The sequence below is a fragment of the Diadema setosum genome, chromosome 5, assembly GCF_964275005.1.
Source record: "Diadema setosum chromosome 5, eeDiaSeto1, whole genome shotgun sequence".
NCBI lineage: Eukaryota > Metazoa > Echinodermata > Echinoidea > Diadematoida > Diadematidae > Diadema > Diadema setosum.
The window spans coordinates 14888153-14903383 of NC_092689.1; the positions used below are offsets into that span (position 1 = coordinate 14888153).

The following is a 15231-nucleotide window of genomic DNA, read 5'->3' on the forward strand; positions in this document are numbered from 1 at the left end:
ACACCCCTCAAGACGTGGGAAGAACCAGAACCCAATTAACCCATTGAGGACGTGTCCCAAGCATACTCGGGCAGGTGTCTATGGGAAATGCTGTTGTAGCAAAATCAGTCTGTCCTCAATGGGTTAAAACATCCAAGAAGATCAATGCAGATTTTATTCATCTTATTTTTGAAACACACTTCTTTTCAGTGATGGAAATTCACCTTCAGTACAACAGTCAATATCTGTGAATCAAAATGTTCCACTTTAGTTTGATACTTTATAGTTGTGCATGCTGGGAATATGCCTTTGATATTGTGTAGAAACAACAATTCTGGGAAAAGAAGAAGAGTTAAGTAAAGGCAAAAGTTCGCTTGCATAGTTTGTAAACATTGAGCTGTTTGGAGTGTATTTCTATGTCAAAATATTCAAATTGAACATGTCATTGCCCGTGTTAAAGACAGAAGAACCTGTATTTAACACACCAGAAAAGTTACCGGGCTCTTGTATGTGTGAAATTGACTGATATTCTACACGTCGGAATTCACAAACACACCACCCGCCAAGAGAGGTTTGTGTACATATTTGTTCTTTACGGGGACACTGTTGTCATATTTACTTCTGTAGTGTTAGATTCCATGTCAATTCATAGCTCATCTACCTGGTCATCTGTCAGATAACATGGATTTTAGAACTAGCCAAACAAAAATAAACCAACATTTAGTGCTTATTGATTGATACCCTTGCTTCCGATCTGTAGACTTCATGCCCTATAACTAGGCAGGCTCTGTAAAAGTTCAGTCAGTATTTGCCAATCTGGAGGAAAAAAAAAAGATTTTCCCCTTTACAATGTGACTGTTTTGGGGGGAGGGGACATGTAGGTAGGCATGACCAGCTAAATGTATATGATTTGATAGTCTCCTTCCAGACTTCTCATAAATGTATGTGCTTGAATAGTCTCCTTCCAGACTACTCATGAATGTATGTGATTGAATAGTCTCCTTCCAGACTGACATTTTTCCCTCCTGGAATTAACGTCCAAGTGGAGGGGAAAAGAATATCAGCATGGTAGCCAGTCTATTATGTGAGCTGATGATATCACCACACTAATGTTCTTTGGGTATGCCATCCACAAAATTTTATTATCACTCTTTTATGGCAGTTTGACAGGTTCTGATGATAGCAACACACTTCTGCAATGATTGCTGATGATTAACCTGATTACAAGTATTGAATGAGAAGTCATGGGATAGACGTTGATGTCACAACATGCTGGGTGGCATGCAGTTGTGCATTCTGTGGCTGGAGTAATACGAAACTCATGATAAGTAGCAAAGTGTTATGTGTCTATGCAAGCATCATAGCTGTCGTGGCAACCGACTCCATAATGGAACCCATATTTCTTGATTGTTTTGTTCACAGTATGCATTACATGTAGAGACCAGAGCATTTTGATTCAGTGATAGAAAGTGCCGATCCGTCAGTTTTCTTTGTTTCCATTATAAACAAGCCCCTTCGAAACTTCAAGTCTCGGTGTTTAATTACCGAGTGGACAAAAGCTATGAATATGATCTCAGCCCTCATCCACAAACACTCCGTCAGATTAATCCTTTCAGTACTAGGGGCCACTTGTCTGCATGCAATCCTAATGGTTATGTGTTGAGGTGATGGTCTTGAGGGGTTAATATCCTTCAGGATACCATGTTACAAAACAACAACATGAAAGCTTAAATTCATGGACTGATATATATATATATATATATATGCCTTTTTGAAATTATTTAAAGTGTAGTTATCATCAAGTATAGAAAAAAAAAATCAAGGATGCTTCACTAGTTACAACAAGAAATATTTTTGAATATGTTAGAATTGCAAAATTATCATATACATTCTGATTACATTCTTTATTTTTCTGCAAATTTATCAAATTGCAATGTTTTCATCAATATATTGGTTTTTGCATTTGAACTATTCATTTCATCATCATCATCATCATCAAATTTTTGAGCTTCGACCACCCAACCGAGCCCATTCAAGTGTGAATTTGTGAACTGTGTCAAATCTTAAATTCCACTATTGTGTAAAAAACATTTTCTTCCAATTTTACAAGTGGAAGTATAGATACTAAAACCATTGAGATTTGTCAGTATACTTTCCCGTCTGAATGATCCGTGTCTCGTTTGACTCCGCTGAGAGTGAAAACTGAGCTGGCATCGGTGTGATTGACTCTGACTCATTCCACAAGGGATTGTTGAATGGATAATTGCTTACAGAGCCAATCTTCCTAGGAGACCAATTTCAAAGAAGTCTGATTTGTATATTTCTGTCCCCCCAAAAAAGGGGGAAAATGGGACAAAGGCAGAGAAGAAACTTGTGGAGTGATGAAATTTATTGATATTATTTTTGTGTGTGGGGAAATGATTGAGGAGGTTTAAGCCAGCTCTGTACAAACCAGACAGGAGATTTTCATCCTGTGTTTGAGCGTACAATAACCCTTCTCCTGGTTTTTGACATCGGAAGGGCATATCAAATTCCACCGCAGTTGAAAGTATTCAAAATGAACATGAAGCTGGAGGCAGGGGTTGCTATAAATGGGAAAAAAAATGACAAAAAGTTGATTATTAGCCTGTCAAAGTTCCTCAATGAAAATCAATCGGTATTTTGCCTTCCCATCATAAAATGTTTTAGCTATGCATGCACTTTTCCTTCATAGTACATCAGTGGAACTTTTCAGTTTAGGTTAAAGTTCCACCATTGAATGGGAACTTCTGTGCTGTCTTTATTTGTGCAATAACACTCACAAAGGAATTTTTTTCAGACTTTAAATTGTGCCTTTTGGCAAATTTCTCATGTTTCTGTTTGACGCGTGACAGAAGGTTTTCGCCAAAATACCTCTCTGCCTGTTGTTTTTTTATATATATATCATAATGCGTGACCACTCATATTTTAACTACACATGTAACTTGATAGCATGATTGCTCAGTGTCCATATTTTGTGTAGAAATATTTTAGCCTTAAATTCCAATTTTTCTCTATTGCGCAGTTCATGCAATTGGCATTGACCCGTCACTCGAGGTGGACTTGATTGAGGGAGTCTACATGACTGCGATGAATTCGCCTGAAGCCACACAGGTCTCCGGTCACCCCCACGGCTCTGGGCCGGCATTTTATTTCGAAGGTGAGTAAAAGCAAGACTAGCTTCTTCTCACACACAGTGCGAATCCTGCAACTACCGAACTTGTATCCCTGGCGGCAGCCGGATTCCACATAGAATATGTACAATAAAAGTCATCAAATCCTGTGTTGTTTTCACATTTTTGACATTCTCAAAACTAGTTAACAGACCTCAAAGAATGGGTATCCCCTCTGTTAAAAAGCCCACCCACTCTGCACCCAAGTTTGTCTATAGTAACGCTTCCCTCAGAATACTGTGGAAGTACACCCGACCCATTTGTTGCTGGGAAATGTGTTCTGAAGATTTAAAAAAAAAAAAAAAAATTCCTATTACCTACTTAAAACATTCACAACACCCTCCAGTCACTTGGGATATTTTCCCATGAATATGAAATGGAGAATTGTATTTTGTGAACCTTGACTTTAAAGGGATAGTATAGTATTTGTTGAGGTGAGGATTCAGCTTTTATCTTTTTGCGAGATACTTTAAGTTACCACTGTATGAAATGTTAAAGAGCATACAATTCTAAAAGGAATTCAAAGTTTATTTGATGCAAATCAGTTTTGTTATCCAAAAACAAAGTAAAAAAAAAAGAAATCCTAATAAAAGGTGGCTCCCACTTTTTATTAGCCCGTTGAGGACGGACTAATTTTGCTACAACACGCATTTCCCATGGACACTTGCCCAAATATACTCGGGACTCATCCTCAATGGGTTAAGATTGCTTTGTTTTGGATATCTCAGCCATTTCAAATCCAATTTTCATCAAATAAACTCTGATTTTCCTCTTAGAATTACATGCCCTTTGATATTTCATGAGAGGTTTCTCACTATCTCAAAAAATCATCAGATCAAAAAACGTTGAAAGCCTGAAGCCCCATCTCAATTGAAACTGTACCATCCCTTTAATCTATGATGAAACTACCAGCACTGTGTCTGCGTGCCATAGTTCTCATAGGGATGTCTGGAGTATATGAAAGGCAGTCTGTCTTCTTTGACAGCATTGCGTGACTAGTGTAGCTAATGTCTTGATTTCTGCTGGTACAGTTGTCTAGAAGATAATAAAACAAAGAATCTTCATTACCTTTGGTCTTGGCACAGGTATTTTGTGGATTATCTCCACATGGATATGTTCAGTCCCTTACACAAAAACGCTGTATATACTGAACATAATGAACATCAGAAAAATGATGTTTGAAATTAAATGATGCTGCAAAAAGATGCAGAAAATCTTGTATTCGACAATCAATGGTTTTAAGAGTGTTTTAAACGTTATTTTTTTCCCCATTTGAACTCTTCAGATTAAAGAATTTAAAAACTGTGATGGAGTTTTCGGTTGTTCATTCTCTTTTGGTCACGATTCTAAGTTTTACTTTTGACAAACTAAACAACAACAACAACAACAACAACAACAACAACAACAACAACCACAACAACAACAACAACAACAACAAAGAAACAAACCAAGAATGTGTATAATGAACAAACAAGGCGTATTTGTCTTTTGTGTGCTCTGAATAGGAGAAACAAGAATGATAGAGGTCAATGAGCAGACATACCAGAAGTTAAAAAACCTGCTGTCAAGTCCGATGCCGGAGTTCACTTTCATCGCCACAGTGAAGCAAGGAAGGAGAAATAGTGGGAGCATTCTGTCCATCACTGTGGGTAGATCACGGTAAGTGTTGTGTGTTTGTGCTTGGTTTTAAGTGTAGACCCTACATATGAAACAGTAGAGCAGTGATAAAACAAGGGCTTGATCCTAACTTTATTATCTAGCAACCCGTTTGGGACACTTAAATCTTTTAGTTTGAAAATTTGGTGGCCTGAAAAAAGAGATTTAGTTGCTCAAAATAAAAGGAAGTACACAAATTAATATAGAATTTTAGCTGCCCGATTGGGCCACCAAAAGATAGCCTTTTGGAAATTTGGTGGCCCGACATCGATTTTTAGTGGCCCCAGGGCCACTGCCAACATCTAACCCTGGTGATGCATTGAATTAATGGGTACTGTAAAACCAGAAATATTTGCGGCATTTTTTAGCAGGATGAATTTTTTGCAAATCGCCACTGGCATTTATTCAACGAATATAGTGTAGACAAGAACTTTGGCGTGCATGTGAATTTCGCGAATCTTGGCTTGGGAAATTTGAGAAATTAAGATTCATGCAAACATTTGTGGTTTTACAGTAATCTGCTGTCTTTGGTGGCAAGCTCAAGAGTGAGATTTGAACAGAGGAAAGATCATTTTCTTCAGGATGCACAGGGTGGTGTAGAGTTGAGTGTTAGTGTAAGTGTGACAAAGGACATACTAAGGGTAGGTTATGTTGAGGATAGTATGCTTGTATTGATTTTTGTGTGTGTGTGAAATGTGAACGATACTATTAAGGGCAGGTTATGTTGAGGATAACATGCTTGTCTAGATTGTTTGTGTATGATGTGATATCAGTACTCAAAGAATAATTTTCTTGGTATCGCATAGCAATTCGCTATGCATTTTGGTGTGACTGCTATACAAAATGTAATTTGCATAGCAGTTTCATTACATAGACTTGTATACCATTTTGTTGAAAATGTATGTCCATTGACAAAAATTGCTTTTCAATTTCGAGAAGGAAATTATTCCCTGGTACTTGTAGTAGTGTCCAACACAACTTGCAATGTATGGTCAGTGTGTGTATACCAGTGTAATTGAAGTTAAGGTGTCAGATTGCAGTTAATTACAAGTCTGTACCTGCAGTAAGTATTATGTAATACATGTACTTGTTATAACATGCTATTATACTTGGTCAATGCCCAACTAATAGTACTATTACATCAGCAAGTCATGAGTGTAATGAACCATACAATGATTGAATACTGAAGAGAGAAATGGCATACCAAAAGTAGGGTCTTGTGCCTTTGACACAACTACTGATGGGTATGGTAGCTCTACTGTACATCGACCACCCTTTTTTAAACTGACAGCGTAGTTTTGGCACACAGAATGCTTAGTACGCACTGCACTGCGCGCAGAGCACATAAAAAAGGATTGGTTTTGACCGTTGATGAGGATGTGTGGGAAAACGCGAAAATTCACTGTTCATTAATGGTTTTAATCAAGGACAAAATTTCGAATGAATATTTTAACCGAATCGTAATGTAATGTCAGTGCATTTTCTAGAAAGCTTCGTACAACATGCAATTCAACTCGGTTTGTGTGCATTGTCAATGCAAAAACAGTGATCGATCTCAATAAGGAGCGGCATCGCGGGGAGCTGAAACGAGGCCATGCAAGTTCGATAGCGATATTTTTGCACTGAAACTTCGAATTGAAAAGGGAACAACAGCATTTGATAGTGCTGGATTTTCTCAATCGCTTAGGTCAAGTTTTTACGTGAATTTCAGGGTTGAATATTCTTATCAAGCAAATAAAAACTAGGTGGTCGATGAGTAGTAGGTCCAACCATACAGAAAAAGCACTACACTTCTCAACATGTGTAAAGCCATATCACATGTTTCAATTTTACCCCTGTATCAAATGGATGCAGGTATATTAAAATGAAAGCAAGTGGTTCCGGTTTAAATAACTTGATTGTACAAGATGGTGTCCTTTGTGATTTTCAGAAACAGGCAGGTGAAGTTGTGGCATTTATGCTTTTGTGTGTGTGTGTGTGTGTGTGTGTGCGCACCCCCTTCCTTTCATTGTCATTTTGTTTTCGTATGGCAAATATAGTAAACTATACATGTAGGCTAGGTCACACAGAGATAAAATAGAGAGAGCGATAGAGATTCATTCTGTATGATGCAAACATAAACTATGTTCTTTTTGTCTCATTCTTTTGATAACTTTTTATAGGCTTTGTTTGTGTGTGTGTGTTTTTTCTTAAGGATTGTATTCCTAAGAATTTTGTGTGACTTTTAGCACTATCGACCATAGAAATGCTTATTTTCTTTGATGAGAGCAAGAGGAAGCTTTGTGAAAAAAGATGATTGGTCGTTTCATAGGATGATCTTTATACAGGGATGGTATCATTTTAGTTGAGATGAGGCTTCTGGTTTCGAACTTTTTTTTTGTAAGATAATGAGAAACCTCCTATGAAATATTCAAGAGCATACAATTTGAAGAGGAATTCAAAGATTATTTGATGAAAAGTGATTTTGAAATGACTGAGATGTGCACAAAGAAAGAGATCCTAATAAAGGGTGGAATCCACCTTTTGTTACGACCACTTTGTATTACTTTGTCTTTGGCTATATCTCTCATTTCAGAACTGATTTTCAGCACTTAGATTTTGAATTCCTCATATAATTACATGCTATTTCATAAGTGGTTCTAATCATCTTGCAAAAAGTTGAAATTTGAATCTTCCATCTCAACCAAAACTAAACCATCCCTTTAAAGATCAAGTTGCCATTTTCACCCACGTTTATCTATCCAGCATGTTTTGCTATGGAATTTGCAACAGGACAGGATTCACATCATAAAAGTGCTTGTGGACAAGAAGCATGTGTATAATTGATACCCGTGAGAATTTGCCGAGACCTAATTGGTGATCACATGACTTTGTGAAGCCTACTCAGTACTCACACAGCTGCAAGATAAGGAACCGTTTCACATTGGCAAAGATCTCGTTTGTGAACGTGTTTACAAACATGTTATCTTTCTCCCAAGCATCTTTCTCATATCATGTGTGGTCAATCATGATCAGGTCTATACCAATCACACTCTGCTCTTCGATTATTTGGGTGTGTGTTTGATAATATGAACTGTTTGACCTGGAAAACATAATAGATTGGGTGGAGTCTAGCTTGACCTTGTATTCACAGTTTTACATTGGCCCATGTGTGCCTATATAGCAATAGTATACAGTTTGATTATGTAGGTAACCATCATTGTACCAGAGCGTATGTTACGCAGATGTTGTATTGAATGTCATTTGCTGATAGTGTGGATGGCAAAGAGACCAATCAAATGGCCTAACACTCTGTAATTCTAAACCTGATTAGAAATGTGTTTCTGAGACATGATTACAAACGAGTTCCTGTATCAGTGTGAAAGCCCATCAAAGTTTTTCATTCTCTACTCATTTGCAAGATTGTTGATCATAATACTCCAAGATGTAGGCTTATCAAAGTCGGTTTTATAACTCTGTGTTTTGCAAATTTTTCAAATTTTGACTTGGTTTCTTTGTTTGTGTTTTGCAAGTAGAATGTTTTGTGTCAAGTGGCAAGATACTAATTTTTTGCTTTACAGGAAAGTCAAGAAAACTAGTGAGTAGTATTTAAAGCACAGGGTGTCAGTCTGAGGTGCTTATGACTGGATGCTTAAAGGCCATAAATTGTGATGTCACAAATACGAGTTGAATTTCTGTGTCGATGGCATTTGTAGACCGAGTACAATGATGCACACGTGCCAGGATCACATTTGCAGCAGCTCTTCATCACTCAATTTCTTGAGTTTCTATGATCTATCTTCTTGAAGACATTCTACAGATCAAAGCCTGGGATGACTCATCTCACCAATTAATAGGCTGATTCACTGAGCCTGTGATATCATTCTATGCATTGAGTAGAATCAAGCTGAAAAGAATATACATTTCATCATGGCAACGGGCCTTAATAAATAGCAGACAATGAATACGTATAACACATCATTTTCAGGCGTTTTAAATGATATTCTGAATTTGAAAAATAAGCAAGTACTCTTAGAGTACAGTGATGTACACAGAGTTGATTATGATTGTGACACCAAAGAGAAGGAGAGATAAAATGAAGAATAGGATGGAGGGAAGTCGAAGGGAAGAGCAAGGTAGTGATGGGAAGAATGTATGGAAAAGATGAAAGGATGGAAGAACACTCAGTCAAAAATGGCGATGGGCACATGATGCAATATTGTAGAAGTGGATATTTTTGTCAGACAGATTTTTTGCACTTGACTGGGTTAGAAGAATTTTGTTTGTTTTTAAAGGGACTGTACAGTACTGGTTTAGGTGAGGATTCAGGTTTATAACTTTTTTTGGTGAGATAGTGAGAAACCTCATATGAAATATTAAAGAGCATGTAATTTCAAGAAGGATTCAATGTTTATTTGATGATTATTGGCCTTGAAAGGGCAGAGATATCAAAAAAAGCGATGCTAATAAAATTGACAGGCCACGACTTTTATTAGGATCTCTTTGTTTTACCTTGTTTATAGATATCTCAGTCATTTCAAAGCCAATTTTCATCAAATAAACTTGTGATTCCCCTTAGAATTGTATGTTCTTTAACATTTCATAGAGTGGTTACTAAATATCTCGCAAAATGTTACAGGCTGAATCCTCACCTCAACCAGTACTATACAATCCCTTTAATTACGCGGAATGAAGACACCAAGGACAGGAACATATGGCAAGCAAAAATATTTGCATGCTTTTATTTTCGCGCTGGTTTTTGGTTGCGCGAAATGCAGTACTGACTACTGAAATTTGGCAGTGCATGACATCAAAATTTATAGAGTTGATAGATTAGTTCCCTTTCGTAGGGAAAAAGGGGACAAATTTGCAAGAATATGAATATGTATTTTTGTATACTATAAAACCAGAAATGTTTGCAGCATGAAATTTTTGCGAATTGGAGCTGACGGCCTTTTTCGTGGCATGAAATTTTCGCAAAATGCTACTGGCATTCATTGCATATAGTGTAGAGTATAAAGGACTTCCACATGCATTTTTTTTTTGTTGTTGCAAATCTTGACTCCTCGCAAAATTCACAAAAATTTTATGCACGCAAAAACTTCTGGATTTATGGTATATATGGTCAACCAGTGTTTCATCTCGTTACTGTGTGCATTTTTGCCTTGAATGGTCATCACACATGGCCTGGTTTCGGTTTTCTGTGACGAGCCATTTTAGCACGACCTTATCGTATTGCCTTCATTAGCCTGTGGTGTTTTTCCTGTCTCTCTTCCTGGTCTGCTCGGAGATTTTTTTTTTTTAAATTTTAATTAAAAAAAAAAAAAAGAACAGGAAGAGAAAGGGGATAAAAACCAACAACACTGGTACTAAAATCTGTGACGTGGGTGGACCAGCCTCCAGTGTGAATCCCAATTATCTAATTGATGATGTATATCAGGAGTTTCTGTCTGATAATCTGTAAGAGCGATAAAACAAAACAAAACCAAACTGGATCTTGAAAGGGGAGCAATTTGAATAGGGTATTGGTGTGTGAAAGTGCAATTTTTGCAAATGGCTGTCATAAATCTCTTGCAAAATGATTGCATTAATAATTCAATCCACTTAAAGGCAGTGGGATCCCAGAGCTGCTCGGGTTGGGAGTAGAAAAGCTTTCCGTCGATCTGTGTGTGCGTGTGTGAGGGAGGTGCATGCTGTTTGTTGACTTGTCATATATTTTTATGTATGTCATCGACACTAAGCACAAAAGCAAGATTGCACATTTGTATCACATTTGTTGGATATTAGGTGGTGTTTTTTTTTTTATTCGCTGAATACCCGCAGGTAACCTTTTTAATGGGCTGTTTAACCTGCATGATCAAATATTAGTGATCGGCGAATACTTTGATCTACATTTGTTGTATACCGACACTACACACGGAAGTGGGACAACAAGTGCCTGTTTAAAGATAGCGTATTGATAATGTACAATCACAGTTCATACAACACGGGTAAAGTGTCCATCTGAAATGCCCCTATGTAGAAAGGAAGTCTAAAATTACTGAGCAGATCTCTCTCCCCCAACCCCCATTTCCACTCTCTCTCCCTTTTCTATTCTTGCAAACTATTTCTTTCCCCAGGTTCTTTTTCTTTCCTCTTCTTTTTTCTCTCCTTCCCCATCCCTCCTATCTTTTATTTTTTCCCACTCTTATCTTCTTACAATACCTCTCTGTTTACCAGTATCTGTTCATCTTTATATCTCTGCAAATATTGATCTATCTCTCTTTGGTTTTTTACTTTATTCTCTCATGAATTCCCTGCCACCTGTGGCTGTAGCAGTAATCTTTTGTCAAAAGAGTGTTGATACTCTTGTTGCATCGATCAACACCTTGAATGAATCATCAAGTACTCTTTGCTCCACGTTTTCAAAGAATGTACAGGCACTTCAGGCAGCTCCAAAAGGAGACTTTGAGTTGAGACCTATCAGTTGAAAAAAAAAAGTCACAGTCCAAAAATAAAACTAGAACAAAATAGAATGTCCTTATGGAATAAGTGCTTTAATACTACAATGTTTTTTCTCAATCAAACCCTCTGTCTTGTTTTGTTTTTAAAGTTAGGTCTAGTTAGACGAACAAAATGATTAAATTTATGAAATTACTAAATTTACAATTGAGAACTGCAAGGGTGTTGCCAACGAAAAAAATATCTTGTAGGCAGTACCTGTACACAGTGCTTTCATGTATTGGTTGACATCGATTTTGCAAATGTCAATCATTTTGTGAATTACTTGAAATTGAGATTACAGCAAAACATATGGTGCATTATCTGTTTTTTAGACATACAGTGGATGTATGGGTGCGAGAGATTATGTCCAGCAAGAATTGCTGTTGAATTTGTACCCACTCAATAGTTTTTTGGTTTTTTGTTGTTGTTGTTGTTGGTTTTTTTTATACCCCCGCCAAACGAAGTTTGAAGGGGGTATATAGGAATCAGCGGACGGTCGGGCGGTCGGTCGGTCGGGCGGTCGGTCGGGCGGTCGGTCGGGCGGTCGGGCGGTCGGGCGGTCGGTCCGTTGCAAATCTTGCGTCGCGAACTACTTCCTCAGTTTTCAACCGATTCCCATAAAACTTGGCACAGATGTGTGCCTTGGGTTGTAGATGTGCAAGACGTATTTTTTGACAGTACCCAAAAGTACGTTGCCATGGTAACGGCATATTATGGGCAAAAATGGGTACAAATCTTGCGTCGCGAACTCCTCCCACAGTTTTTGATCAATTTTTATGAAATTAGGTACAGATGTTCATCTGAATATGTTAATGTGCAAGACACATATTTCCGCAGTGGCAAAAAGTGCGTTGCCATGGTAACGGCATGTTATTGGTAAAATGTAGGGCAAAATGCTTCATGGCAAAACTGCTTCATCAGTGTTCTTCCAATTCTCATGGAATTCATATTGAATGTTTGTCTTAGGATATAGGTCAGCATGACACATTTCTTGACAGTGACAAAAAGTATGTTGCCATGGTAACAGCTCACATATTATGAGCCAAAATGATGGAAAATTTTGTGTTGCAAACTACTTCCTCAGTTTTTGCCCAATTTCCATGAAACTTGGTACAGATGTGTGCCTTTGGTTGTAGATGTGCAAGACGCATTTTTCGACAGTACCCGAAAGTACGTTGCCATGGTAACGGCATATTAATGGCAGAAGATCAAGGAAAGATCTTGCGGATTTAACTACTTCCTCAGTTTTTTGACCAAAGCTTATGAAATGTTGTTTTGACCAAAGCTTATGAAATGTTGTTTTGCGGGGGTATAACCAGTCGCTGTAGCGACATTTCTAGTTTTTTTTGTTTCCAAAAGCAGAAGGGACATGAAATAGTCATCTTTAATATGTTATGACTGGTTTCTGACCAGACTCGGTGACAAGTATTGCGTCAAAAAAAAAAAAAAAAAAAAAAAATGCATAAAATTCACAGGTTTATGATTTTATGTTAGGCAAGGAATCGCTACTTAAGAGAGCAGCTCCATGGATGTGTGGTTTCAATTAAAAACTCAATACCACTTGGATTTGATCTCCCATGTGAATAAACAGCTGTTTGCTACGTCAGAAAGGATTAGAATGTCAGCGAGATTAATTGATTGGTAGGATTTGCATTCTGCTTAAAGTACTTAATCCCATTAGCGGTTCTCCGAATTTCAGTCTGTTTATGAGGAAATATCTGTAAATATTTCATGTCCTAATCGGGGCAGGAAACTTCAGAAAGATGATACATTGTATGTGGGCCTATACTTGTTTTGTTGTTGTTGGGTTTGTTGTTTTTTGTTTTTAGCTGCAATGATGCGCATAATATCAAATTATTTACTACTCCCAAGCAAGTTTTCAAAAAAAACCCCAAAAAAACTTGAATTGAATTGTGAATGTAAATTTTATGTTCATATGAAATGTGAGTAGGCCTATGCTGTGGTGAATGATATGATTGTAGGTATGGGAAAAAAAAAAACATTCTGCACGTATGAATTGCAAAGTTGATGGCAGTAATGGGCAAATTCTGTGTCAATTCTGCACTTTGAAAGGTACCTGGAGGTGTTCACCAGTACAAGGAATGGGGAGTTCCGCTTCTACTACACCCACGACGGTCACATCCAGATGGAATCAATACCATACCCATTCGTGGCTGACCAGTGGTTCAAGATAGCCGTGTCGGTCAGCGGGCCACAGCTGAAACTGTCCATCGACTGCCAGGAGAACACCACCAGGCAGATCAGGATCCCAGACCTGGACTTCAGCAAGCCTGGACTGACCTTCTATATCGGTCAGCGTGCAGACCGCACTTACTTCAAAGTAAGCATGAAAGAAGTGTGCCTTAAAGGAGAAATCCACCTTGAACATCAGCGTATCGAAAGTGAAGAGAAGGGGTGTAATGAGAGGAACAAGTCATTGAAAGTTTTAGCAGTTCTGATGAAAAGTAAAAAAGTTATGATTTTTTGAAGTTATGATCGATCAGGCATTTATATAGAATTGACAACTCCATGATGTAGCCTGTGAGCTCATCATGTATTTGCCCTGTGCATAAAATTCAATGAAATTTCTTTTTTTTTTCAGTTTTTGATGATGGATTATAGATGCAAAAGGTAGGTAGAAAAATATTTACCATGATTATATTGAAAGTGAATGTATGACTGGAAATTTACCCAAGTAGAAGTTTACTCGATTAGAAAACAGACATTTCTTACAAAGGTTTTCTTTTTTTCTGTTACTCTCTGTGAATAAAGATTGTGTGCTCTATCTGTATCATTGTCAACACCACGTGGGAAAAAAGGAACTAGCCTGGGATTTGAACCTGCATCACCTACATGTCCTACTATTTACCAGGCAGTGGCACTACCACTGAGTTGATGAAGCCAGTTCATGGCAGTGACACGATGATACTTGAACAAATACCCAATGCCTCTGTTCCATTTACTGTTTGTCCTACTGGAGGCTAAACTGAATTATGAAAAAGACCAAGAGAGCTCTGGTGTCATGAAAGTACTGTAAGTCTGTATAGATGAATACATAGCACAGATATATCACTTTGAGCATAATTGTGTTATGCAACTGCATTCTCATGAATGCTAATTGCACCCAACCTTAAGAATTGATTACTCTGTCCCCCCCTCCCCCCTTCCCCCACCCCGTTGCCGCAGGGCACCCTCCAAGACGTGAAGCTGATCTCCACGGCCCAAGGCTACATCGCCCAGTGTCCCATGATGGGGCGGTCGTGTCCCACGTGCGCCCAGTACCACACCATGGTCGACACCATCACCAGGCTAGAGAACAGACTGCACCAGATGGAGCTCAAGGTAAGCAGTAGTCTGTTTTGTCTGTTTCCCTGTCTGTCTCCCATCTGTCTGTTTGTCTTGTCTTTATGTCTGTCCATGGAGCTACTGTAGCTCCATGGTCTGTCTTTTTGTTGTTTTCAGTCATTGTGTATGTATGTGTGTGTGTGTGTGTGTGTGTGTGTGTGTGTGTGTGTGTGTGCATCCCCATTTGTCTGTCTCCCTGTCTGTATTTCTTTGTCTGTCTGTCTCTATAATTGTTTGTATGTGTGTGTGTTTGCCTGTCTGTCTACCTGTCTGTATTTCTGTGTCTGTCTGTCAATCTGCATGTCTTTTCTCTTTTTCTACTTTTGTTGAATATCTTTTATGAACTTACGACAGCGTCGTGCTTGCCATGAATGGAAGGTGCTTGCTTTGTATGGTACTTGAGACAGTACTTGAGATGTCTTTGCGTGGTCAATGATGTGATTTTGTCTGTCATGTCAAGTGCTATCTTAACCTTCGGCAAGAAGCTCTCAAGTGAGAGTCTGCCTCCCCCAGCCGGTAATGTCCCAGAAGATAACAGCAACCAATTTTTGCAGATGAGGTGAAACAACATTGTAAGAAATAGCAACAAACTGTTACC

At 38.2% G+C, this 15231-nt stretch overlaps 1 protein-coding gene across 1 annotated transcript in view; it reads left to right on the top strand.

Annotated features, from left to right (window-relative positions):
- Nucleotides 1-15231, top strand: part of LOC140229126 (protein kinase C-binding protein NELL2-like) — a 62918-nt gene that overhangs the window by 25186 nt on the left and 22501 nt on the right. Inside the window, exons 2-5 of the mRNA XM_072309392.1 lie at nucleotides 3023-3157; nucleotides 4676-4829; nucleotides 13362-13629; nucleotides 14475-14630. Coding sequence (XP_072165493.1) covers nucleotides 3023-3157; nucleotides 4676-4829; nucleotides 13362-13629; nucleotides 14475-14630 — 713 coding nt within the window. The remainder of the gene's footprint in view (nucleotides 1-3022; nucleotides 3158-4675; nucleotides 4830-13361; nucleotides 13630-14474; nucleotides 14631-15231) is intronic.